The sequence below is a fragment of the Amblyomma maculatum genome, chromosome 3 (genome assembly GCF_055883805.1).
Source record: "Amblyomma maculatum isolate TAMU_Amacu chromosome 3, ASM5588380v1, whole genome shotgun sequence".
NCBI lineage: Eukaryota > Metazoa > Arthropoda > Arachnida > Ixodida > Ixodidae > Amblyomma > Amblyomma maculatum.
The window spans coordinates 81,249,965-81,274,444 of record NC_139346.1 but is presented as its reverse complement, the minus strand read 5'-3'; the positions used below and the strand labels follow the sequence as shown (position 1 = coordinate 81,274,444).

At 46.9% G+C, this 24,480-nt stretch overlaps 1 protein-coding gene across 1 annotated transcript in view; it reads right to left on the bottom strand.

Annotated features, from left to right (window-relative positions):
• Window positions 1-283: 283 nt before the first annotated feature.
• Window positions 284-24,480, bottom strand: part of LOC146195093 (uncharacterized) — a 66,678-nt gene continuing 42,481 nt past the window's right edge. Inside the window, exons 9-11 of the mRNA XM_084597683.1 lie at window positions 6,998-7,211; window positions 3,182-3,367; window positions 284-470 (exon numbers count right to left, since the gene is read on the bottom strand). Of these exons, the coding sequence (XP_084453809.1) occupies window positions 364-470; window positions 3,182-3,367; window positions 6,998-7,211 (507 nt within the window). The 3' untranslated portion in view covers window positions 284-363. The remainder of the gene's footprint in view (window positions 471-3,181; window positions 3,368-6,997; window positions 7,212-24,480) is intronic.

The window sequence follows — 24,480 nt, the reverse complement described above, 5'->3', positions numbered from 1 at the left end:
AGCCCTACGATTTCGCTTCCCACTTACCATCCATCTTTTTATCATGTTTGAGGCTAGTTTGCGACAGGTACTTGAATCGACGACATATGCAAATCTGGCAAGTGTAGGGAGGTATCCACCGAGAAGTGAGATACTGCAAATTCATCAAATTCATTTACCCAAACCCAACACGAACAAGGAAGTATCAAAGTATTCGCAGATTGAAAAGGTGGTGTTGAGTGAGTAAGAGGACGCTTCGCGTTTCCTCTTAGGCGAAGCTTGAATGTCCCCCTAATACCTCGTGACACTTTTCATTTCCTTTATTATTCACATATAAGGCATACACCAAGAGCGTTTCCCCATCTTTCAGCTGGGGCTGCAATTTTACTCTTCAGGATAATCATACGAACCCTTCTCGTACTGCGTGATATTCCCACGTGTTTCGTAGGTTCTCATGAAGAATTCACACTTCTCCGCTATCACTGGCAGATCTGGAATACAAGTCAAACAGTTTATCGTAGATATCAGCGCGTGGCTCTCATTCAGGCTATATTTATCGCTTCTACAATATCGCTGTATAATGACTAATAATGGTATCGCAAAGAGGAGCTACGCAAAGAAATCCAGCACGGCAGCTCATCTCTGGGGGTGGTGAAAACGTTTATTAAAAATAGAGAATTACATGGAGGTTGCTCTGGGGTCCGGCTTAGTGCCCTTCCTCTCACAAACAATAGGTGGATTCCTAGTATGGGACCCCAGTGGCTTCCGCTGCCGCCATTGCTCGTTTGACCAACGCCTTTTGGGCTTTCAGGTCGAAGCAGGCGACTATTGTGGCCACCCAGTCCTCCCGGGTAGTAGGGTTTGGGTTAGGTGCAAAAGCAGCCTTGGAGGGTCACGCCCACACCATGTGGAAAAGGTCCGAGGACATTTCTCCACAGTGCGGGCACTCCCCGGAGAAGGCACTGTCAAAGTGTTTAAGTGACGCCGGGCACATCATGGTGTTGGTAAGAAGGCGACGAAACACACGTTCTTCCGCCCTCGTTAACCCGTTACACGGGGTGGGGTAAAGATTGTGTCCGTTTTGGTACAGCTGCGTAATTTCTCTTAAAGTTTAGGCTAGTGTGAATTCTGCTGAGGAGGAGGAGGGGGACGAGATTTCCCGGTTAGAAAGCGCGCGGGCGGCGGCATCTGCTGCCTCGTTTTCTCCTAGCCATGACTGCGCCGGAGCCCAGACTATCAAGCGGTGGGATGGACGTTTCAACATACGAGCTGTTTTGCAGTAGTCGGTACGCCAGGTCCAGGCTGTTTTTTAGTAGCCGTTAGGCCAGGTACGGGACCCAGCTCTGTTGAAAGTTCCTACAAGCCCCTCGTGAGTCCGTTATGGTTGTTTTGGAATCAGTGTGTTGCTGCTAACGCGAAATGTGCGATGAAGACATGATGACTTCACCTTATATTTGTAAAAGAAACATCTTAAAATGTGATCATGAAAAATTACCAGAGCCATAGCAAATTTGATATAACATGCGCAAATACCAATTTCTGTTCTCTCACTTTCGCAAGAAATCAAAAGCTCACTTCATTCATCTCCTGAGAAGGCGGTGGGGCAGTGACCCCATGGTCGTTTAATTCCTGACTGTTTGGATATCTGAACAATATTCCTAATTAGCACTACCACATTCAACGCTGTAATAATCATAATAAATAGTCTATAGCAAGTAAAAGACGCAGTATCTGTCACACTTGTTTCTGTAAGGGAAGGGAGGAAGGTGAAAATGAAAGTGGAAAGCGAAAGAAGGAGGAATTGTAGTGGAGGGCTACGCAGTAATTTCGATCACCTGGTGATCTTTAACGTGCGCTCACACTGCACAACACGCGGACGTCTCTTCGTTTTTCATCGCTATAATGATCCATTTTCTACACATCCTGATGGCAACCACAAGCTCCCAAGTGCGGTAGCTTCACAAATGCATACACGTGTGGCGTCAGGCACACCTTCCTGCGTGCGGCCAATGGAGCACGTGCACGCAATTACGCGCGAAATTAAGATTTTTGCTTTGCACAGTCACACTTTCTGAATGAAATTTAAGCGGATTCATAGAGGGTCATTAATTTCCTTCAGTCTCAAACATCGCGTTGCTTTGATCCCTATTACACTGTCGTTTTTCCGAAACAATCATATAAGGAGTTCGTAACGGCATCGTTTCAACTACAAGAATTTTCCCCGCTAAAACGAATAAAAGATTATTACAGTCATGATTGCTCCCACTTGGTTACAAAAAAATTAAAAGGCTGTCGCTGAGAAGCATACAGGCGGCAAAGAATCGTGTGTTCCCTATGGCTTCGGGTGGCCCCTTATGTCCGTTTCACAGGCAAGCGATTGAGTGAACTCGGCCACGAGCGGCAGCGACACAGCGAAAAATTTCCAACTTGTTGGAATTTTGTCGCTGTCGCCAAGAGAACCGCCGCGACAGCTCTAAACGGGGTTTTGCGCCGCCGCGGCAGAAATCGCGAGCGTTTTCGCTTGCATATCAAACAGTCTTTACGCTGGTTGAGAGCGCCCTCTCAAATGCGCTCGGGATTGTCTCGCAAAAACCTGAAAACTGATCGAGCTAATACTGAGGCTAAATACGGATGCATAGTTACACTGAACGATTTATGAGCAATAGGCAAAGATTCTACAAACCAACCAAGAGTATCGTCCTGCCTCATCGCTTTTGCCACATGCGCCTACTGTGACATCACTGTGCCAGTCACTGTGCCAAAGCAGTATTGTTGCATCTCCAAAGCACGGAATTCAGAACTCTTTATACGCTTTGATCAAGTGCGCTGTAATAAGAGAAGCCCCGTAACCATAGGACACTACCCATGGCGACCTTACTACGACCATGACGACCGTTATGTCGATATCTTGCGGCCGCTAGGCCCACATCGTGGAGGTGACTCCACTGCACACAAGAAAAAAACAAAGCACTCGATTAAATCAGTCACCCAGTCCAAAGACACCCTCTTTTATCGTGCTCTTAGCCAGCGCGTAGAAATCAGATCCATTGCATTTCCTAAGTACCAGCCTTACGTGTGTGACTGTGGTGTGAACTTGGCGGTTCTTGCAGCATCCATACTTTCGAACAATCATGAATATCTGGGTGTAAAGTGGCACTGGCCGCCTAGTGGGAAAAAGCAGCAAATGAAATCATCGTCATACCACGGACTTCGATCTCATCGTGGCTGTCCAAAGAAGGCGCTTGATGCATGTTCTTCTCGTAATGCATTTTCCAATCTTCACCGCAGCGTCCTGTGATCTCGAAGCCTCTTGCCCCAATGTTCTTCCATCGAAGAAGCGCAGAAAAATTGCGCCGATGAACTTCAAAGACGGGGCCCCAGATAGGCTCTGAAACGAAAATTAGGTCAGACCTATCACCGCTTGATTCGTTCCCTCGTTGAGAAATGCAGCTCAAACTCTCTATTTCTCGCTCGGGTGTTCAAAGCAACCGGAATAACCAGCAATTCAACGTGCATCGGTGTGAAATTATGAAAAGAGTTTTCATATTTCTCTCCCTTTTGCCACAGTGCTTATTATTCCTATCAGCTGGACGCAGTATTTCTGCATTTTGTACGCGTATTCTGATATCGGGCATATTTGCGCAGGTTTCGTGTGACAAGTCGTCCGTTAATGCTTCCCTAGATTGCCGAGCCAGCAGCTGCTCAACGCTAGTGGGCACGAAAGCTCAGAAATGCTATTCAAGTTCGCACATAGCGGCTAAAACGAATCGCAACACGTTAATACAAACAAAGCCTTACAGGCACTTTTAGACATGATGTGCAGAACGCGGTCATCCAGCATGCGCGGGTTAGGCTCAGAACTGCGATTCAAGTTTGCACATAGCGGCTCAAACGAATCGCAAGAAGTTAATGCTTATTATTCCTATCAGCTGGACGCAGTATTTCTGCATTTTGTACGCGTATTCTGATATCGGGCATATTTGCGCAGGTTTCGTGTGACAAGTCGTCCGTTAATGCTTCCCTAGATTGCCGAGCCAGCAGCTGCTCAACGCTAGTGGGCACGAAAGCTGGAAAATCTTCATACGTAATACTTGAACTTTTTTGCCACTACGCGGACAGGGTTCCTTCGCCACTTCCGTTTTGTACCCACGACGCAGCACTGCAGCACAACTACAGGCACATAGGCACTGATTTCAATATGTAGGAACCATTTGTTCGTGGGTTTCATGGAATTTTCTCTCAAACAAGCAGTGCATAAAACAAAACTTACCCTGATTAAACTACGCATGCGCACCTAGAGAGCAGCTTATCATTATATCGTGATTTAAAAAGGTCAGGCGGTGGCTACATTGCCTAAACAAAGATCTAGATGCAGAATCAAACTCTCGCACTCGTATACTATGCGAGCAGTAATTTAGTAGAGATGCGTTTTGCTTCCTTTGCGTTGCTTTGCTACGTCTTGTCATGTTTTCCTGTGAACTTGAAGGAATCGCTTTTATTTTTAATTGCGATGAAAATGGCCTCTAGTTAAGGTCTTTAGTTCAGCTTTGCCCCAGACGATGGATACAACTTTACATGCGCAGCATCAAATACTCAGCCTCCTACACGTGTGAATAAACTTGCCTACCAAGGTGACGTAGATATCTAACAAGTTTAATGAAGAGCTTTTAAACAGCGGCCAATGAAGCCGTTCTCTTTACCTCGACCTGTGTTGGAATGCAAAAAGAGTCGGGTTTTTGTTCTCTTTTTATAGTGATTCCTGAAAGGAGATAGAGTAAAGCTTTATTAAAGATAATAATTTTCAGAAGCTATATGATCGGTGCCGTCGTCCAGCTAGGGCTCCGTCGGCGGTATCTGACATGTGGACTAGCTGAATGACCCAAGCGCGCTGTTTCTTTGTGTGGTGTTGTTTGTTGTGTGGTCTGTTTGCGGGGGGGGGGGGGGGGGGGGTAGTAATGCCTCTGCTGTAATAATAAATTTTGGCTAGAAAAAAACGGTTCCGTTTCGTGCCACCCAAAAATTAAATGAGACACAAGTCTTGCCTTCGTGAACATCGTTTCTAATTGTGAGGTATCTATAGAATATCCCGAGACCCCATTATTAACGTACTGATTGGAATGTTCTAACCCTACCACATGGAACAAAATCTTGTTTTTGAATCTTACGGTAGGCCAAAAAATGCGTCCATAAAGAACTTCTTGCTTCGCCAACGCGCTTATTCGGAACTGCCGTGTGTGACTCGTATACTAAGCGCAGCCGAGGCGGCTCACTGGTTAGGGTACTCGACTGCTGAACCCAAGGATGCAAGTTCGATCCCGATCGCAGCACCGCGTTCCGATTAAGGCAAAAGCGAGCGCCATATTCTCCGCGAGATCGACCTAGAGGTGGCGCCACCGTCTCTCCGATAGTGTGGATCAGCAAGCTGGCGGTGCTTGCAGGAACGTACGCGGCGTCGGCTTGTTACCAAGTTTACGACCGCTTACTGGCGAAGAAAACGGTCCGTGTGCAATAGATGAGTGTTTCGCTGCTCACAGTGTTCTAATAGAAAATTTCACACTGAGGACAGGAAGCGCGAAATATAGATAAATGCGGCACACGCCATCGGTCCTTAGTGGCGTCGTTCTGCACGCTTTTCGCGCTGTGACAGCTTTGTCGTAAAGCGAAAGCTTTACTAGCCTCATTACACGACAATTCGGTCGCCGGCGTGTGGACTCGACGGTACCCGAAAACGACTTCAGGTATACACAAAAAAAAAATTTCGAGAACACTATGGAATGTATACACTGCAGAAATGCGAAAGCTTACACGTTGCTGGTGCACACGGGGCATCACGTTCGCTCTCATTATCATTATCAATTAAATGCACCGTCATCACCATTGCTAATGTCATCATTGTCATTATCACTAACTACAGCTTCACTGTTCTGGCTACTATCATCCTTCAGGTAAACAAAAAGAAATATGACATGCATTTCACGATCCCGGGCGTGGCGCATATGCATCCGCAACGCCCGGGATCGTAAAACGCGCGTCATATTTCTATGCAATCAGCCGCAAAGACTTTCTTTTTTAAACTTCATACGTCAACTTTTCCTGTAAAAACGTGGTTTCAAGCAAATAGGACTTTTGTGCCATGGTGAATGGGCTGTCGCCTGTGTCAGCAGCCAGAGACTGTAGATGATTGCTTTGTGTATTGTCGTGATGCAGTGTTTATTGTGTGTGCTCTTTTTTTTTTTTTGGGGGGGGGGGAGGGGGGAGGGAGCGTTCTTCAATGGACTCTCAAAAAGAATATTGATATTACGCCCTATACAATAAGGTTTTGCCTACAGTAGAAGTTTCTGAGGTTCCATGTGATTTTTTGTGCTCAAAGGACTGTTTAGCCTGTTGAAGAGCCGCATGGCAGATCGCCACGCACAGCCACCACATTCATTGAAGCCTCCGTTCAGAGAACAACGTGCTATGGTTGTTGAGCAGTAACTCTGCATAGTCGCGCTTCGCGTCATCAAACTTGCGATTGCTATTGGGGGGAACGTATAAATTGCAAGCGCTAGGTTGCAAAGAAGAGGCCCATAAATAGCTGCGTTATCTGAAAACGAGCACCCTCGTTATTCCGTTCTGGAATGTAGGATCCGGCACCAAGGCATCATTGCTTTTGAAGACAGTGCCGGAAAATTGTTCCTCGTAGAAAGCCCGAATTCCCACTTTAAGGGCCAAATTCCTAGGAGTTGCACCAAAATAAATGTCAACGAAGTGTGGACCTTAGTTTGTAAGCAGAATTCCCAGTCAGAAACGGCTCTTAGTTCTAGCGGGTGACATTCCTGTATAGACCGAAAGGCAATAATTATTATGCGCACAAATAATTTTCTTGGCGATGCCGGGCCCTCTTTTCTGTAACAAAAAAAAAAAGATCTGAATATTTCTTGTCTGCGTTTACAAGAATGATAAACGTTTTACTTAAAATATGCAAATATGCCGCATGGAAACTACTAGCTTTCAGGAGAATGATCCATGCTAGTACCTTCGACACCCGATGAAAATTCAATTCTGTACTCCTTGCCGCAGCCGTGCATGTTGCACCCTCGAAAACCAACGCTGACTTTTTCCTTTGCTGTGTAGTGTCTGACCGTGATGAAACCGCTTGTGAAGATCCCCGGCTCCTCTTGTGCCACGGTTGCATTGCAATCATGGGACTGGTTGCATGGTGTCCAGGTTCCCTTCTCATGCAAACGGTACTGCGGGTAAATCAATAGGTCAACGTAAAAAAAAAAAAGATTTTTGAACGCGCACAAAAAGCGGGCCAACGTGGGTGGTTGAAGTAAATAAAGATTTCGAGTGCGGCTAGTAGATTACGCTTGCAAAAATAAAAATGCAAGGTCGCAAGGAACCTCTGCAAACTAGTGCCTCTCTTTTTTACGGAATTTACAGCGGTGCGAAGCTTGCGTTCATAATCAATTAGTGTAACCATTGATAGCGACAACCAGGCTATGTGTATAATAATCATAGATATGCCTCTTGGTTTATGCCTGATAAGATACACGATACTGGAGGCCAGCATTAGAAGCATTCGTACGTGGCAGTTTTGACCCTACATCAGTCAATCATACTCTATAGGCACTGTTTGTAGACCCCCCATTGCGTATTAAAACAAAATATTAGAAAGCAACATCATAAAAAAGATTGCACTGACCAACAATGGGCGCAACTCCAAATTATGTACATATAAGGTGAACCGACGCAGTGATGTGTACAGATTCACTGTCGAATAGAAATAAACCAAATACATATACATTTCATTCACGTCTGGCGACATGAAGAAGTTAAAATTGCAGTTTACTAAGCACCTTGGTAAACCAACCGACTTCTCTCATTCCTACCTTGAGGTCAGTCATTTGTTTTATTAACCTGAACGTAAGCAGCGCAAGCTGTGAGGAAAGCAATAAAGGTAGATGATAGATGCTCATAGCCGACAGGCGCCTCAGTAATTTGTCGTTGGTGTGACTGGAGACGCGAGGTTCTCAGAAGCGTCTATATTGAAGCTCTCGTCAAGAAACTCTCCAAGCAAAAACCTCCAAAACGCTTTGCAAATGAATGAAGTTATTTACGTTTCTATAAGGGTAGACTTTAAAAAGCAGACATATTATACGAGCACACACGCGAAATTTGAATTACCGTGAAATATTTAAACGTCTATTTATTTATTGAGCCAACATGTATTGTTTCTGCAAAACAAAAATTGAGGGTGCTTGAGCTTCGCTTTGTGGACGCGATAGCACGGCTTAAGTGTTCACACTATTGTAAACCAAAGTGCACGTGCGTGAACGAAGACTTCCATAGGAAGCCGGCAAACGTGAGCCGTTAACATTCTCCTTTATTAGAGTTAAAGACTGACCTTAAGACCCTGGCCAATTTTAAGCACTATTTTTTTCCGACCGCCGTCTTCGGCGGCGGCTTCTAGGTCGGACGACCTGCATACGCTATCTCGTGAAATGTAACTTCATTCGGTGAATTGAATGCAGAAAATGTCTGTCATACGTGCAAAAGTCCGTTCGTCTCTCTCTTACGATGTCATTTACTACAGACGCCATAATTTTGAAAAGATTTAGCTCCCCGCATTACGAGAGCGTTTGGAGCAATAAACATTTGCCGTGCTTTACGTCAGCATATGGAACATAATATCACAGTTTCTGTAGAAACACTGCCTTAGGCAAGCTTCATTTCGTCATGCTAAGTGAGTTCACAAAACTATTAAATAATTGGCTGCGCATGCAAGGCAGCATTTTGCGAAAAGCTTACAAAAAAAGACCCATCTCTACTTCGTTTATATTTATACGCAGCCTATCGTCCTGCGCTATCGAATTAGCAAAAAAAAAAAGACCACTCCAGAAGTTCATTTTTCATGAATGTGCGTTCTGATTATTGAGGGATAATGTTGCGTGTCCTGTAATTTCAAAGAATAGCTCGTCTAAATTCCAGTCTGTCTATGGGCTTTGTGGGAACGTGTATGCTCAGGCGATGTTCATATACACTCCTGATATTCTTAAAGCACGTATAATTTCCTCCGTAGGAAATTCTAACACGCGTCAAGTGTCAAGCATGACAACAGGGGGCGCGGTAGAGCGGTGGGGGGTAATAGGGGCACTCCTAATTTTTTTAATCGGGTCCTCATCCTTATCGCATTACTTAGCTCTGATCCAGGCCGGCAACACGCCATAATGGCCTGGGCTAAGGAGGAACCCCCCCCCCCCCCCCCCCCCCCTAGCAGCCCGACCGGTGGTGATGGTCTGTACGGCTCGGTCCTCCGAACGCAGCAGGTTCTCCCAGTCCTCCCAGCTCTTCAAGTGCTCTAGGCCCCGCGGGGGAGGATCCGCCCGGCCAGAGAGTGAGGATGTGGAGGGAAGAGGCAAAGGGTTCTGGGCAAATGGTACAAGCCGAAGTGTGGAAGGAGGGATGGTAGTGGGAAAGGGTAAGGGGTGAAGGAAGAGTTCGTGTTTGCAGTCTGTGCCATAGTGTTGCGTGTTTATTGTCTAGGAAGGGGTGGGGGATAGAGCTGGGGCGGTTTGAGGAGAAGCGTCCTCTCAAGAAGAAGGAACACATCAATTTCTCTTCAATAAAGTTCTCTCCTCCTCCTCCTCCCTCTTAATCCGGCCCTGAGTGTCAGTAATAAGCTTTCGGCAAAGTATTCGGCAGTACACACTGGTGCGAACGAAATGGCACCACAGAAGCCACGGAGGAGCGAAGACGACGTAGTTGGACAGTGGGAAAGAAGTGAAGTGAAAGAAGAAGTAGCTCTCCTGAACGCGACAAGTATCTGACTTCGCTCGTCTGGCGCGACTCCGTCCTCAATGAAGGTTCCACGCCGTAACATGTTGGTGGATGTTTGCTAGGTATGTCCTAATTAACAACGAATCCACACGAGCCTCGTTGGAGTGGACGTCTTGCCGACCTACCACCTCACGCACCGGAGATGTCCCTGGATGGAGAACCCACACTTAGGTCTACACCCAGCAGTTCCTGGCCGCATTACCGACAGCCTCGCTCCTTCTCAGGAGCAGCTGGTGATGACGTGGACGAACGGCTCACCCACTACCAAGGAGTGAGCCGCTATAAGAAGTGCGACAATAACGACCAGCTGGAGAACGTCGTTTTCTCCCTCACGGATATGACCCTGACATGGTATAAAAATCACGAGGATACCTTGACATCCAGGTCTCGCTTCGTGGAAGAACTAACAGAGTGCTTTGGTGATTCCTCGGCGAAAAAGAAGAGGGGTGAGCAAACATTGCTTCATCGAGCTCAAATTCCAGGAGAGACATGTACGCAGTGCATTGAGGCAGTACTGAAGGTCTGCAAGGTCACCTTGCCTCGTATGTACGACGAGGACAATTTGGGTCATTTGCACCAGGACTTCGCTAAGCACATCTACACGTCCGTTATCAGCAAGAAAAGCCTGGACACCGTCGCCGATCTCGTGCGGTATTGCAGAATATTAGAGAGCTTGAACATGCGCCGACTAACGTCAAAGTTCGGCCGTTTGGACACAGTGACAACAGTTGCTGCCATAGAAACAACGTCCGCAGCCGCTCATCTCGCCTCCACTATCCGACAGATAGTTAGAAAAGAACTGTCCTGCTCCCAGGTACTTCCTTGTGATCACACGTCCGCTTCTATCCAGAGATCGCGAGAGTTTTTCCATCGACGCAGTGGCCTTTGGTACGCAACCCGCGCCTCGCTATTCTCGACCACACAACGCTTCGAGGTTGCACCAGGACCAACGATACTATGAGCCGCCCGTTCGCAACCAGAACAAACGGTGTGATGCTTCCTGAATGGGTCCCGGCGCCGATAAATGCTATCAGCCACGAACATTTCATCGCTCTGACAAAGTATGTCACGCACGGACCTTTGATGGCCCGACCTTTGTTTGCTTCCGTTGCGGGAATCCAGGCGATATCGCAAGATTCTGCATGCCGTCGCCGTCGACCTTACCGATACGGGCCACGAATGCTCCAAGTGCGACCGGCTTATCAGTATGGCTGCATAATCATGGCTGCATATTCATCTCCTCCAACAGAGCTTCGGCATACTAGGGTCTGTCGCCTCTCAGCCCTATACGCTGAAGGCGTCACGATTTGGACGAGTCAGGGATTAGACGGGCGAATCGAGGAAGCCCTACAAGAGGCGGCGGACGTCGTAGACGCTCGCACCCGTTAGGCAGGGCTGGAATTCTCCTCACAGAAGTTGTAACTGTTGGTCACCCGTAATAACGAAAGGGCTTGCAAAACAAAGCCGGACAAGATAAAGCTAGAAGTCCAGGGAAACGAAATACCGGAAGTAGAAACAATATGGGTGCTTGTGATGTTTATACAATCGAAAGGTGCAACACGGTAACGCTGGAAAGGTTGTCAGCCTCGATCCAGCAGACCATACAGCTAATCAAGCGAGCGGCGACTAGGCGACAAGGTGTGGGAGAAAGCGACACATGTCGGCTCGTTCAGGGTTTTGTCCTCAGTCGGCTCGTGTATGCCATCACCTACCTGGACCTCAAAAAGGCCGATAGTGAAACATTGAATTGCCTGATAAGGCAGGCATACAAAACGGTTCTCGGTCTCCCCAGAAACACGTCCACCGCGAAACCTCTGTCATTAAGGGTCCACGACACCCTCGAAGAGCTCATTGAGACACAACATCGCAAGAGCAGCGGCTCAGGCATACTAATTAGGGGGAGGTGTATCCTGAAAGGCTTAGGTAAAAGGGGCGAGGACCCTTCAAGCCAGATGATCTTGCTGGTAGATATTCGGGTCCAACCACTCCTCAAGAACATGCAAGGGGATCGCCACGAAAGTCGGAGGAGGGCCAGGGCAAAGACGTTAGGCAAAAGGTATCAAGGGGATTATAGTGCCATGTATGTTCATGCGCCAAAATACAACACTACAGGAAAAGAGGCTTTCGCTGTGAGCGCGGTGAGCATCTCACGCAGGGTAGCAGCTACAGTGGTCACGGGCCGAGTGGAAGAAGCCGTAATAGCCCCAGAAATTGTTCAAAACGGAATTAGCACAATTCTCAGTTATTCCAAAACGGCCCTTCGCCACTTCGCCAGTCGTCGTATCTCCGCCACTGCATTCAACATTCTTAGCGCGTTGCCAAAAGATAGTAACGTAGTGGATCTCATATGGGTGCCGGCTCACTCGGACATCCCAGGGAACGAGGCCGCTCACCAATATATTCAAGGTTTTGTCAGCCGAGCTGATGAGGAGATCTCGGACGCGGGTGCCCGACGGGGTGAGTCACTGGATACGTATCAGGCCATTACCACTTATTACAAGGAGCTCAGGAGCATCTGCCTCCTCCGCACGCTTCGCTCAGCAGAGATCAGGCTACCACGGGGCGGCGGTTGCAAACGCCGTCGTGGACAAACCCCTGGACGTATGCCAAAGTCTTTCCCTACATAGTGAATCCGTAATGCCAGCTGTGCGGTGAGCCTGCCACCCTAGACTATATAAATTGGGACTGCGAGGAGGATCCGCCTCCGGCAGATCTACTACCATCTCCCTCGCTGGAAGACTGAGAAGAGTTCTGGCCAGCCGAGACCCAGACGTCCAGTCCCGGGCCTCAGCAAGAGCGCAAGAGGTCGCTGCAGACTTAAACTCCCAGCCACCTGGAGCAGCTGAATGCAACCCAAGACAAAAACAGTCGCTGACAAATAAAGTTTTCTATCTCTCTTTCTCGGCACACTACCCTTCGTAATTCGTCCCCCGCCTCAGATCCGAATGTCACTCATCCTCTCGTGTTTCGCATGCGGCGGTCTCAGTCATATCGTCGCCGGTCCCCGTTACCTCGTCCGGAAAACTAACCAGCGCGACCGATGGAGGTGAGGCCGCTGGAACTTCGCTCCTCCGTGGCTGCTCTGATATTCTCGTCCCAGAGTCCATCCTGAGTGAAGGTTCCACGCCGTAACAATACGTCGAGGAAGAAGCGAGTAGTGGCGCAGGCAGGCGTGCTCGTGCTAGGCCCACCAACATTTCATTAAAAGTCATCTCACGTTCATCGATTGCCCTGTCTCTTTCCTGTGTTCTCCTGTTTTCATCGGCTTGCCGCCCCGTAACATTTTGGTTAGAGGCGCTGGGTACGTCATCATCCCTCAATCCTGGCCCAGAGCCCTGGCGCCCAGTATCTGCTTGCACCGTCGGCAGCAGGTTCCATTGAGCGCATCGCCTGACTATTCGTGCGACCTTGCCGTTCGTCCACTCTGATCACAAGACAGCACGAAGGAGACTTACCGAAGATGCCACCCACACGACCACAAGACACAGCAAGAGATCCAAGGGTCATGTGACCTTACTGACCCAATTTGCTGACCTGAGACCGCAAAGACCCAAGACGCCGCTACACATGAACACATGACCCCTGCCCATGCCATGCGTTGCGTGCCTGGGCCTCGGTCATCAAATCCTGGAGATCAGTGGTCCGAAAGCATCCTGGGAGAGGCTTCGTCCGAGAATCATCGTGGCGGTAAGTAGTGGTCTTTTTCCTTCTTCATCTTCTTCAGCGATCCGGTCACACCCATTGTTGTTGTTGTTGTAGTCCAAATAACTTATGGCACATACCCACAGACGGGGATCGGCCAAGAATTGTGTAGCAAAGAATTTGTTTTCTTTTTTTAATTTTCAATTTATTTAAGTATAGTTGCATAAAAAATGATTTGAGGGATAGAAAACAAAACGGGAAATAAGTGAAATAAAAAATGAACAGTGGTAACACTCACGGGAGATTGACACTACAATTGTAGAACAAGTGATGTTTAAATATATAGCAAGGCAAACGATTTGAGTCCAGTAAAAAATCTTGCAGAGCGGTAAAAACAGACCTGTGACTGTGCCCAAGGATGGTGGCGCCAAATGATAACAATGTCGGGCTGCTTAAACTAAGGCCAAGCTGTTGCAATGCCCTTTCCATCAACTGTCTTCTCAACGTAGTAAAGCGGCGGCAAAACAATAAAAAGTGATCTAATGTTTCTTGTTCACCGCAAAATGCGCAGACGGGAGACAGTGCCAAACCAGACCTGTAAAGGTAGAAATTTAAAGGTGGTATACGGCATCGCAGCCTTGTTAGAGAAATCTCAAGTTTCTGTGAATGACATAATTTTCTATTCCAAGAATTATTTAGATGCAGATATATTCATCAGATCTTAAAAGATGTCCATTTTTCATACTTAATAGAACGTTTCTTCGAAACCTCGCTGCGATGATGTACGCTGTCGCCGGAAGGATAGATAACACGGGGCCATTAATGGACTCTTTTGCCAAATTGTCAGCATATTCATTTAAAGTCACATAGCTGTGGCCTGGTACCCATACCATATGTACAATTTTCAAATGTCTAGGGATCAGAGAGACAAAGGCTTTTACTATTGCAGAATCCACCGACGAAGAGAGAGATTACAGCCACTTTAGAAAGAGAGGAGTTATATATATATATATATATTCATACACGGGTACTGTGCAACTTAGACATCTAGCATATGCATTTCCGACCAATGCCGGTGGACGTCGTTCGGAGGCAGGGAACGAAACTTCCTAGTGGTACGGTACGAAACTTCCTAGAACGAAAATTGCTGCATTCGAACTTAAATTATTAACCAAACACCAAGTTTGCCTAGTACTACAACCGGCATTCTGAAACTAGTTTCGAAGATATCCTCGCTTAGCCTGACGAATCATTGCCTGTCTTCCTTCATTAAATTTTGACTTCAACTCTGGTGCCCTTTTCCACTGGGCCTGGAGAATATATTTTTTTCTTATTGCAGATGTCTGTTTGATCATCCACATGTTTTCTTTATTGCGGTGCTTTATTTTATTTGTGCGGGTTACAGCTCTTTCACAGCGCGCTACTTAAATGAGCCTATCATAAACATCCACTGGCAGTCATTTCCTCACGAAGCTTCTCCAATTGACCTTTGAAAATTGTACATATGGTATGGGTACCAGGCCACAGCTATGTGACTTTAAATGAATATGCTGACAATTTGGCAAAAGAGTCCCTTAATGGCCCCGTGTTATCTATCCTTCCGGCGACAGCGTACATCACCGCAGCGAGGTTTCGAAGAAACGTTCTATTAAATATGAAAAATTGACATCTTTTAAGATCTGATGAATATATCTGCATCTAAATTATTCTTGGAATAGAAAATTGTGTCATTCACGGAAACTTGAGATCGCTCGCGCCCTGCCATCTGTTCTGCTAACCGTCCTGGTTAGCTCAGTCGGTAGAGCTACTGCCCCGGAAAGGCGGTGGTGCCGGTTTCCAACCCCAGATCAGGACAACATTTTCTTTAACTACGAAGTTTCTGAGAAAACTGTTTAGCTTTCCTTTGTAGCCGTATGGCAACTTCCGTAAAGCGAGTACCACTGCCAGAAACTCCGCTTCAAAAATTGGGGTGAAGTCCGGAAGCCAGACAGAAAAAGACCAGTCTAAATGTGGACAATATATACCCACACCCCCCTTTTCATTACTTTGAGATGCGTCAGTAGCTACTACTAAACTAGGCTTCTTAAATGATCTAATAATCCATTTAGAATAACGGATGATAGGTTTTTAGCATTATTCGGGAATATGTCGTCAAAGACAATTTCAATATATGAACCGATGGTTTGTATGGGTAGAATACTAGGAAGGGTACATTTAAAGGGTCCAGCAAATTTTTTACCATACCAACCTGCGGGGTGTGAAATTTAGGCCAATGGACACCGAAAAAGGAGGTCGGTTGACAGCAAAAAATAGACATAGATCTGTGAAACTCTGATTCATATGTCCTTAAGTACGTCTGAACGTTTAGAATTTGTAATCTATTTATCAAGGGTGGAATCCGGGCTTCAAGGTAGAGCACATTGTTGGCAACAAATTTTGGATGTCCAAGACACAACCGAAGCGCTTCTCGCTCCAAGAGAACAAGCGGTCGAATTTTATAAGCTGCTGATCCAGAAAACAAGACTGAACCGAACTCTAAAATTGGACGCACATACATAACATAAACCATTAAAAGGACATCTCTCCGCATTGCAGACCTGGGACGACTAATTCGGCGCAACATGCCCACGGCCCGAGCCCCTTTCGTAGCAATACGGTTAATGTGGGGCTGCCATGAAAGATTATCATCATAAGTGGCCCCTAAATACTTTAATGATTTAACCTGTGGTATTATTTGCTGCTGATACATTACAGACAGACTTACAGAATCTTTTATATTGAATACGAGGACTGCGCTTTTGTTCACGTTTAATGTGAGACGCAAGCCACACAACCAATTCTCAATAGAGTTTAGGTACGTTTGCAAATGGAGATAAAGGGATTGAATATCCGATGCAGTTGCAAAAAACGCAATATCATCCGCATATACGTAAGTGCCAATGTCATGATTAACTGGTATTGAGCTGAGTAATATGTTGAAAAGGACTGGTGAAAGGACTGCTCCTTGCGGAACTCCCCTGGCTTGCTTATATCTGCCAGAATGAACGCCATTTAATGCACAGTAAAACTCTCGGTTTTGGAGGAATTCAGATATCCAGGCTACTAAATAATGTGGAAACTGAACAGATTTTAATTTTTGCACTAGAATGCTATGCTCAACGCTATCATAGGCCTTGGCTATATCTAGCGTTATCAAGGCAGCGTTCATTTTTTGGCGCCGCGCTAAAAGAACTCGACTCTCGAGATCAGCATGCGCTTTCCAGATGGAACAATTTTGACGGAAACCAATTTGACAAGGGCTGAGGATATTTTCTTTATTCATGAATTCCGAAATACGTATAAGTATGACTCTGTCAATTAATTTTACAATGTTTGATGTTAATGCAATTGGTCTAACATTATCATTGGACAAGGCACCGCCTTTATTCTTAAGTAAAGGAATTATTTTGGCAAGTTTTAATTCTGGGTGTATCCAAGCATGTTTGATGGAATAATTTACTAGCTCTAATAACGTCTCAGGTGACTCGTCAAAAAGAATTTTTAACATTTTTGAAGTTACTTTATCAGGACCGGGAGCAGCGGCTGGTAATCTCATAGGAGAAAGCTCAGAAACGGAAATTTGAGGATCATAATTAACTGGTTCTATTGGCATTACAGATATCGAGCCCGAAGGAAGTGCAGACGAGAAACGCTTCTCCCTTCCTTTGGCAATTGTTTCAATTGTGTCTAGTGCTTCATGGGGAGTCAAAATAAAGGAATGTAGGTTTTGTGCTTGCGGAATCTTTTTCCGCGAGCGTAAAAAAACAAAAAGAGCAGTTCGATTGCCAGATTTAGAGAGGAAATCAAAATACTTAGCATCATACTCGTCATTTTCAACTGTACGTTTAAAAGTAGCTGCAATGAACTTGTAATCCTGCCACTTTTTCGGCCACTGGTTGTGGAGAAGCTTTTTCCATGCCGCCTTTCTACGTCTGTAATCTCGGGAACAATCAGAATTCCACCAAACAGCTGAAGTATTCCCCTTTGAGCTCCGTACCAAGATCTCAGACTTCTTACGGCAATTCTCAATCACCGAGCATAAGCGTTTGATTTTTGTTCTTCATCCGTATTAGTCAGTGACTCAAGGTGAGAGCGTAAAGTTAACTGAAAGTTATTATAGTTGATAAATGACTTGAACTGAGAAGTCGCCGGAGTTACAGGGCAATTAACATCAAACGCAATCGGTATGTGGTCACTAGAGGTGCCACAATCACGTATCGGCCAATTATTAACGAAAAGACTGGGAGAGGTAAAAGTTAAATCTAAAACAGATTGAATGTGTTTCCTAATGAAAGTGGCCGAACCCGAATTTCTACAAGAAAAGTTATTATTTGTTATCCAATCCCAAATACAGTTCAGTAGCGTGGTTTTTTGGGCTTGTTGGTACATGCTTCCAATACACTATAGCGCTGGTGATTTTAATTCGCATCACGTGTCATGGGGCTACAAGACAGATAGTTAAGGCAAGCGTATTTGGGATTCCAATACACTATAGTGCAGCAAAAGAGGATACAAGAGACGAGAGACGAACACCACGAGCGCTAACTTCCAACAAATTTTTATTCTCCTGAAGCATCATATTTATACGCCAGAACAACAGGAATCACATGTGCCAACAGTATCAATTCCTTAGAAAGACGAGCTCTTTATCTGAGAGGAGAATGGAAGGTGTGCTTACACACGCGCATCCTGAACTATTTGTCTTTTCGGCTTCAATGATTTCGCGCGTTATCCTTTCTCTGTTTTTCCCTATTACCACACTTTTATCAAAGAAAGGCTTACAGTGCGGTAATACTTGGATCTTTATTACTCGCTGCCGAACGACAAGGTGCTGTGCTGTGTAGAGGAGTACATAGATGAGTTCGGTTGTGTTGCTTTCCAGAACTCGGCGGGTGTGTCGGCGAGCAGTTTTTTAGAAATTTTACCTATTTACTTGCAGTCAACGTTTATTAACTGGGAAGGAAAACCCTACCTTCAGAAAGAAGGGATATGCATCGGGTCGTGCATAGCGCCGATTCTGAGTAATCTGTTTTTATCCAAACTTGACAAGGCTGTTTCCAGCCACCTTGACAGCTTAGACGTAATCAAAGTCTTTAGATTTGTTGATGATTTTTTTATTCTTGTTACGTGTGACCATGACTCTTGAGTCAAAGGCTCAAAGCATTGTAACTATCATGAAAGAGCATTTTGAACCGCTTGTTCTAACATGCGAATTGCCCATTAATAACTCCATTAGATTTTTAGATATTAACTTCACCTTTCACGCTCATCACATATGCTGGGCCTATCAGCCGCGTAGCGACAAGCCGATGCTCCCATATCACTCCGCTCATTCTAAACTTGTGAAAAGAGGTATTTTCAATTTATGTTTTCAAAAAGCTCTCCGGAAGTCTTGTCCACACATGATGAGCGATAGTTTTCAAGAGCAGTCCAGGAGGCTGACTAATGCTCGATATCCCGCCCATGTTCTAGTTTCTGTTGCCGAAAAACTTCTTAAGAAAATGAAACCAGAAAATCAATGCCAACCAAATCCGGTTGCTCGGGAACGGAAAAACCTTGTTGTATTACCATATCTGCACAAGATTTCTCACAATTTGAAAAGCATTGGTCAACGAGCAAATGCGACCGTAGTGTTCTCGGCGCCGAAGAAACTTTCTACGTTGTGCAAGCTGAAAGAAACCAACACCAACAAAGCGCGCGGATGCGCAATTAGGCACCAGAAGCCGTACGTCACGTGCGATGAAGGTGTTGTATTTAAAAATCCCTTGTCATGCCGAAAACACTATATCGGCCAGACGGGGAGATGTCTGAACGAGCGCCTAATGGAACACGCTCGCAACGTCAGAAACGGCCGGCAAGGCAGATCGCTAGTTGACCACATTCTCGAATGCAAGTCAAAAACCTGTAAGCCTTTCTTTGATAACAGTGTGGTAATAGGGAAAAACAGAGAAAGGATAACGCGCGAAATCATTGAAGCCGAAAAGATAAATAGTTCAGGATGCGCGTGTGTAAGCACACCTTCCATTCTCCTCTCAGATAAAGAGCTCGTCTTTCTAAGGAATTGATACTGTTGGCACATGTGATTCCTGTTGTTCTGGCGTATAAATATGATGCTTCAGGAGAATAAAAATTTGTTGGAAGTTAGCGCTCGTGGTGTTCGTCTCTCGTCTCTTGTGTCCTCGTCTTTTGCTGCGCTATAGTGTATTGGAATCCCAATTACGCTTGCCACAACTATCTGTCTTGTAGCCCCATGACACATGATGCGAACTAAAATCACCAGCCAGAATAACTGAGTTTCGACAATTAACTAATAGCAGATCTAGAGGTTTTGTATCTTGTACACCGCTAGGGAAATAAGCATTCACTAAGGAAAACGAACAGTGCCCTGGAATTTCAAAGTCTAGGGCCAATAACTCACAATCTATAGAAGATAGCTGGAAAGAAATCTTAGCCCTGTGACAGAATTTTGTACAGACAAATATAATTAAACCTCCTCCTTTTGATTGGCGATCTTGTCGGAATTAATGATAATTTTGTAAATAGAAATGCTTTTCGGCTGGTAGCCAAGTTTCTTTCAAAATAACTATATGTGGATTATATTGAGAAGAAATGTAAACTAAATCTGTTGAAGCTGTTAGAATTGAACGACAGTTTCACTGGATAACTCTTAGTGCCCCTATGATTGCGGAATCTGGGCAGCCGCAACTGCCTGCCCCAAAATATTATCCTTTGGCTTTGATGTATGCTGATGTCTCTGTGATTTTGGTTGGGACCGCGAAGAAGAATGGTTGGACATGGGAGACCCACACCATTTTAGAATTCTTACATCTGATTCCACCGTCTCTGTATCATTATTGTTTCCATCGTCATCTGGAGGAGTAGCCCTGTGAGGCGAAGAAACAGTAGTGCTATCAAACAGTTGAGAGCTTTCAGAGGGCATGTTTGCTATGAAAGGGGCTGTTCCTGATTGCAGGGCTTGCGTTAGCTGGACTGCCAGAACGTTAGAAAAACACTCTGTGACAGTAGCAACTATTCGGTAAACCATTTTAGCCATTGATGCTTCCACTGCAGTCATTATCGCCTTTGAGATTGATGCATCCAGAGGCACACATGATCGGGTTGACACACCTGCATAACCGTGTAATCGCTCTTTAACTTCTGTTACAGCGTCACGACGCGAACAGCGTTTTCTATCTATTACTTCTAGAATTTGCAGCTCCTGTTTTCGAGATGGACACTCCAAGGAGTTTGCAGCGTGGGCTCCACCACAAAGGCAGCATTTGCAGTTTTGTTGTGAACATGATGAATGATGACCATCGCCAGATTTGGAACACCGCACGGAGGACTTACAACCACGAGCACTGTGACCCTATCGCCAGCAATTAGTGCACTGCAGTGGCTTAGATTCAAGAGGATCCACACGGAAGATAAATGGCCATGCTTTTATCTCTGACGGGCATGACGTTCCCGCAAATGTGGCAATCACCGACTCTGTTGGTACCCGCGTATTATTAACCTAGGGGCTGCAACGATACACCGCTACCACACCAGCCGCCGAAAGAAGGTCGAGGGTCTCAGCTGGAGTTAAAGAAGAGTCTACTCCTCGGACCGATGCTTTTGTACATGCAAGATGAGTAGGGATAAAGCTGCTAACCTGAAGCGATCCAAATGAATTGCATTTAAGCAGATCCTTAACACAATTGAGGTCTGGAGATCGGCACAGTATCCCGTCACGCCCAAACTGCCTCACTTCTGTGATCGAGTCGTACAGGGAAGAGGCTGCCTGGAGAGCAGCTCGAACAGTCCCAGGGTTATTCATTTTAATAAATCCGCCATCCTTGGGCACCAGCGCCACAGGAATGTTTGGAACGCCAGATCGTTGGAACGCTTCCAGAGGTAGATCGTGAGGCGCAATGAAAGCCGACCAGGGGGAGCGCCCCTGGCCGGGAGACTTCGTAGACATCACTTTACGGTTACAATCTCTCTGCGAGCGTTATCAAGACGGTGAAAAGCGCAAATGCGCAGGAGAAAACAGAAAAAGAGGACTAGCCGCCCAATACTTAACCGATTCACGCCTTCTGCTCGTAGCGGTGCCCTAATACGTTAGCAGGTTTAGCACAGCTCGCAGGCCTCAGAAGCAGGTGGAGCGAAGGTGACGCGGCGAAATAGTCATGAAATGGACTCAACATTGACAAACTTCCTCATCTCCAATTGGGACGATCCCTCGATGGTACCGGGTAGCGTTACGGACGATGAAGAAACGGGCGGTGGCGCGGGCAGGCGCTGTCGCGCTAGACCCGCCAACATTTCATGAAACGTCATCTCACGGTCATCGAACATCATCTCGCTGTCCTCCTCTGTTCTCTTGTCTGCATATATATATATATATATATATATATATATATATATATATATATATATATATATATATATATATATATATATATATATATATATATATATATATATATTGCCAGGGGGCGCTCGCAGCGAAAGACGTTGAAGTGGCGCTCGGAGAAAAAGGACGAAGTGAATCGGCTCCGGACTAGAAGGACGTACCGAAAGCTTGGACTTTTTAATTCCACCTGCACCGGCTCTGATAGCCTAGCCCTAGTCGCCAATATCGTGACAAATCTGGTGGAGGTCAGGTCTGATGTCCCGTACCCCTCCGCTAAGCAGGAGTGCTGGTCATATATTCGAAGAAACGCCTGTTCACCGCACCAGCCGCAGGCAACGAGGCCTACCACCTGAGTTTTCCCCATCGGCTATGACTACTGGCAGCCACGACGTCGTCGCAATGCCTGGAGCGGTCCCTACTTACGTGACGATTCAGAACCCCCGCGTCCCAAAGACCTTTCACGGGGACACCTATGAAGACGTCGACGACTGGTTGTAGCACTACGAAAGGGTAGCTGCCTTCAACCTCTGGGATGACGCCGCCCGGCTTCGCAACGTCTACTTCAGCCTTGAAGATGGCGCTCGGACATGGTTCGAGAACCATGAAGACCAGCTGTCATCCTGGAGTGAGTTCAAGCGTCATCTTGCGGCTGCTTACGGTAGCTCAGATCGCCGCGAACGGGCCGAACGCGCTCTCCAATCTCGGGTTCAAATGCCCAACGAGACGGTCGCGGCATATATCGAAGACATGACACGCCTCTTCAAGCGGGCAGACCCTACAATGTCCGAGGACAAAAAGCTGCGCTACCTTATGCTTGGCGTTAAAGAGCAGCTTTTTGCTGGCCTGGTGCGCAGCCCACCGGAAACTGTCGCAGAATTTCTTGCGGAAACATCCACAATAGAAAGAGTGCTTCAGCAGCGAGCTTCGGCACAGAATCGTACCGTCCACGCCACCTCCGTCTCTGCCGAGTTACCATCGCATGGCATGGACGCATCGGCGCTACGTGAGCTCGTACGTTCGATTGTGCGCGACGAACTCAGACTGCTGTATGGCGCACATCAACCAGCTTCTACCTCCATTGCGAGCGTTGTCCGCGACGAAGTGCAGCAAGCGCTCCGGCCTCCATTTCCAAGCGGTGAACCTCACCCTGCTCCTCCCCTTACGCCACCTGAGTGCCAGCGTCCCACATACGCCGAGGTGCTACAATACTCGCCACCCCAGTCGCCGACCCTAATTCCTGCTAACGTAGCTGCACCAACAACACCGGCCCCCGTGATCCAGTACGTAACGGATTCCCGACAGTCTAGACGGAAAGCAGACGAGTGGCGTACCCCCGACCGACGGCCTTTATGCTTTCACTGCGGTGAACCAGGACATGTCTATCGGCGCTGTCCCTGCCGTCGACTGGGCCTCGAAGGTTTTTCCGCCGATTCTCCGCGGCCTCGCTACGGCGAACGGCCCCGAGCCGTTGAAGATTTCCTCAATGACCAGCGCCGTGGTGTTCCGTCTCGTCTGCGGCAATCTCGATCACCGTCGCCCAGGGCTCGCCCTTCGCCATCTGCTGCGAGGTCCTCATGGGCAGCGCAGGGCCGATTGCCCAGCCCCCAGCGGGAAAACTGAAACCAGCGACCTTCGGGGGGTAGGCTCGCTGGACATCGCTGCGCGGGAGACCCCCCATCGACGCGGACACGGAAACTCTACGAATCGACATTGCAAAAGTCCGCGGTTGCCGATTATAACGCTACCTCGACGCCACCACGACGCACCCGCAACGACGACGAATTGCCGGTGGAACCGACGACGCACCAACGCACCCGCAACAACGACGAATTGCCGGTGAAACAGACAACGCAACAATGCACCCGCAACAACGACGAATTGCCGGTGAAACAGACGACGCAACAACGCACCCGCAACAACGACGCATTGCCGGTGGAACAGATGACACGACAACGCACCCGCAACGACGAAGAATTGCCGGTGGAACGGACACCGCAACAACGCGCCTGCAACAACGACGAATTGCAGGTGAAGCATACCGCGTACACCGACGCAGAGCACTCAAACACTCAGAAGCCTGATATTCGCGAGAAGCTGTCGTTGGACATACCAGTAATACTGGATGGTCGCCATGTTCGAGCTTTGTTGGATACTGGCGCTGATTATTCAATTTTTAGCAGCCAGTTTGCCGCGATTCTCAAGAAGGTTTTGACTCCGTGGGCTGGCACACATGTTCGCACTGCGGGTGGTCATCTGGTTACTCCTCTAGGCATGTGCACGGCCAGGGTTCAAATTCAAGAGTCGACATTTGTGGTAAGCTGCCTCGTTCTGAAAAGCTGCTCACGTGACCTAATTCTGGGCGTAGATTTTTTTCGTGAATATGGCGCAATTATTGACCTCCGGGGTTTTAAGGTCTCGTTTTCAACTGAGAAAGCAGTGGCCCTCAGCAGTACACAGCGACCACCCAATGTGCTTCGAGTTTATGCGGACAGTGTCACGCTGCCACCCCGAACCAGCACCTTCATTAATTTCAAATGCAATGCACTTCGCGATGGTGATGCAATAGCCGAAACTAACCTCTCGTTACTGTTGACGCAGGG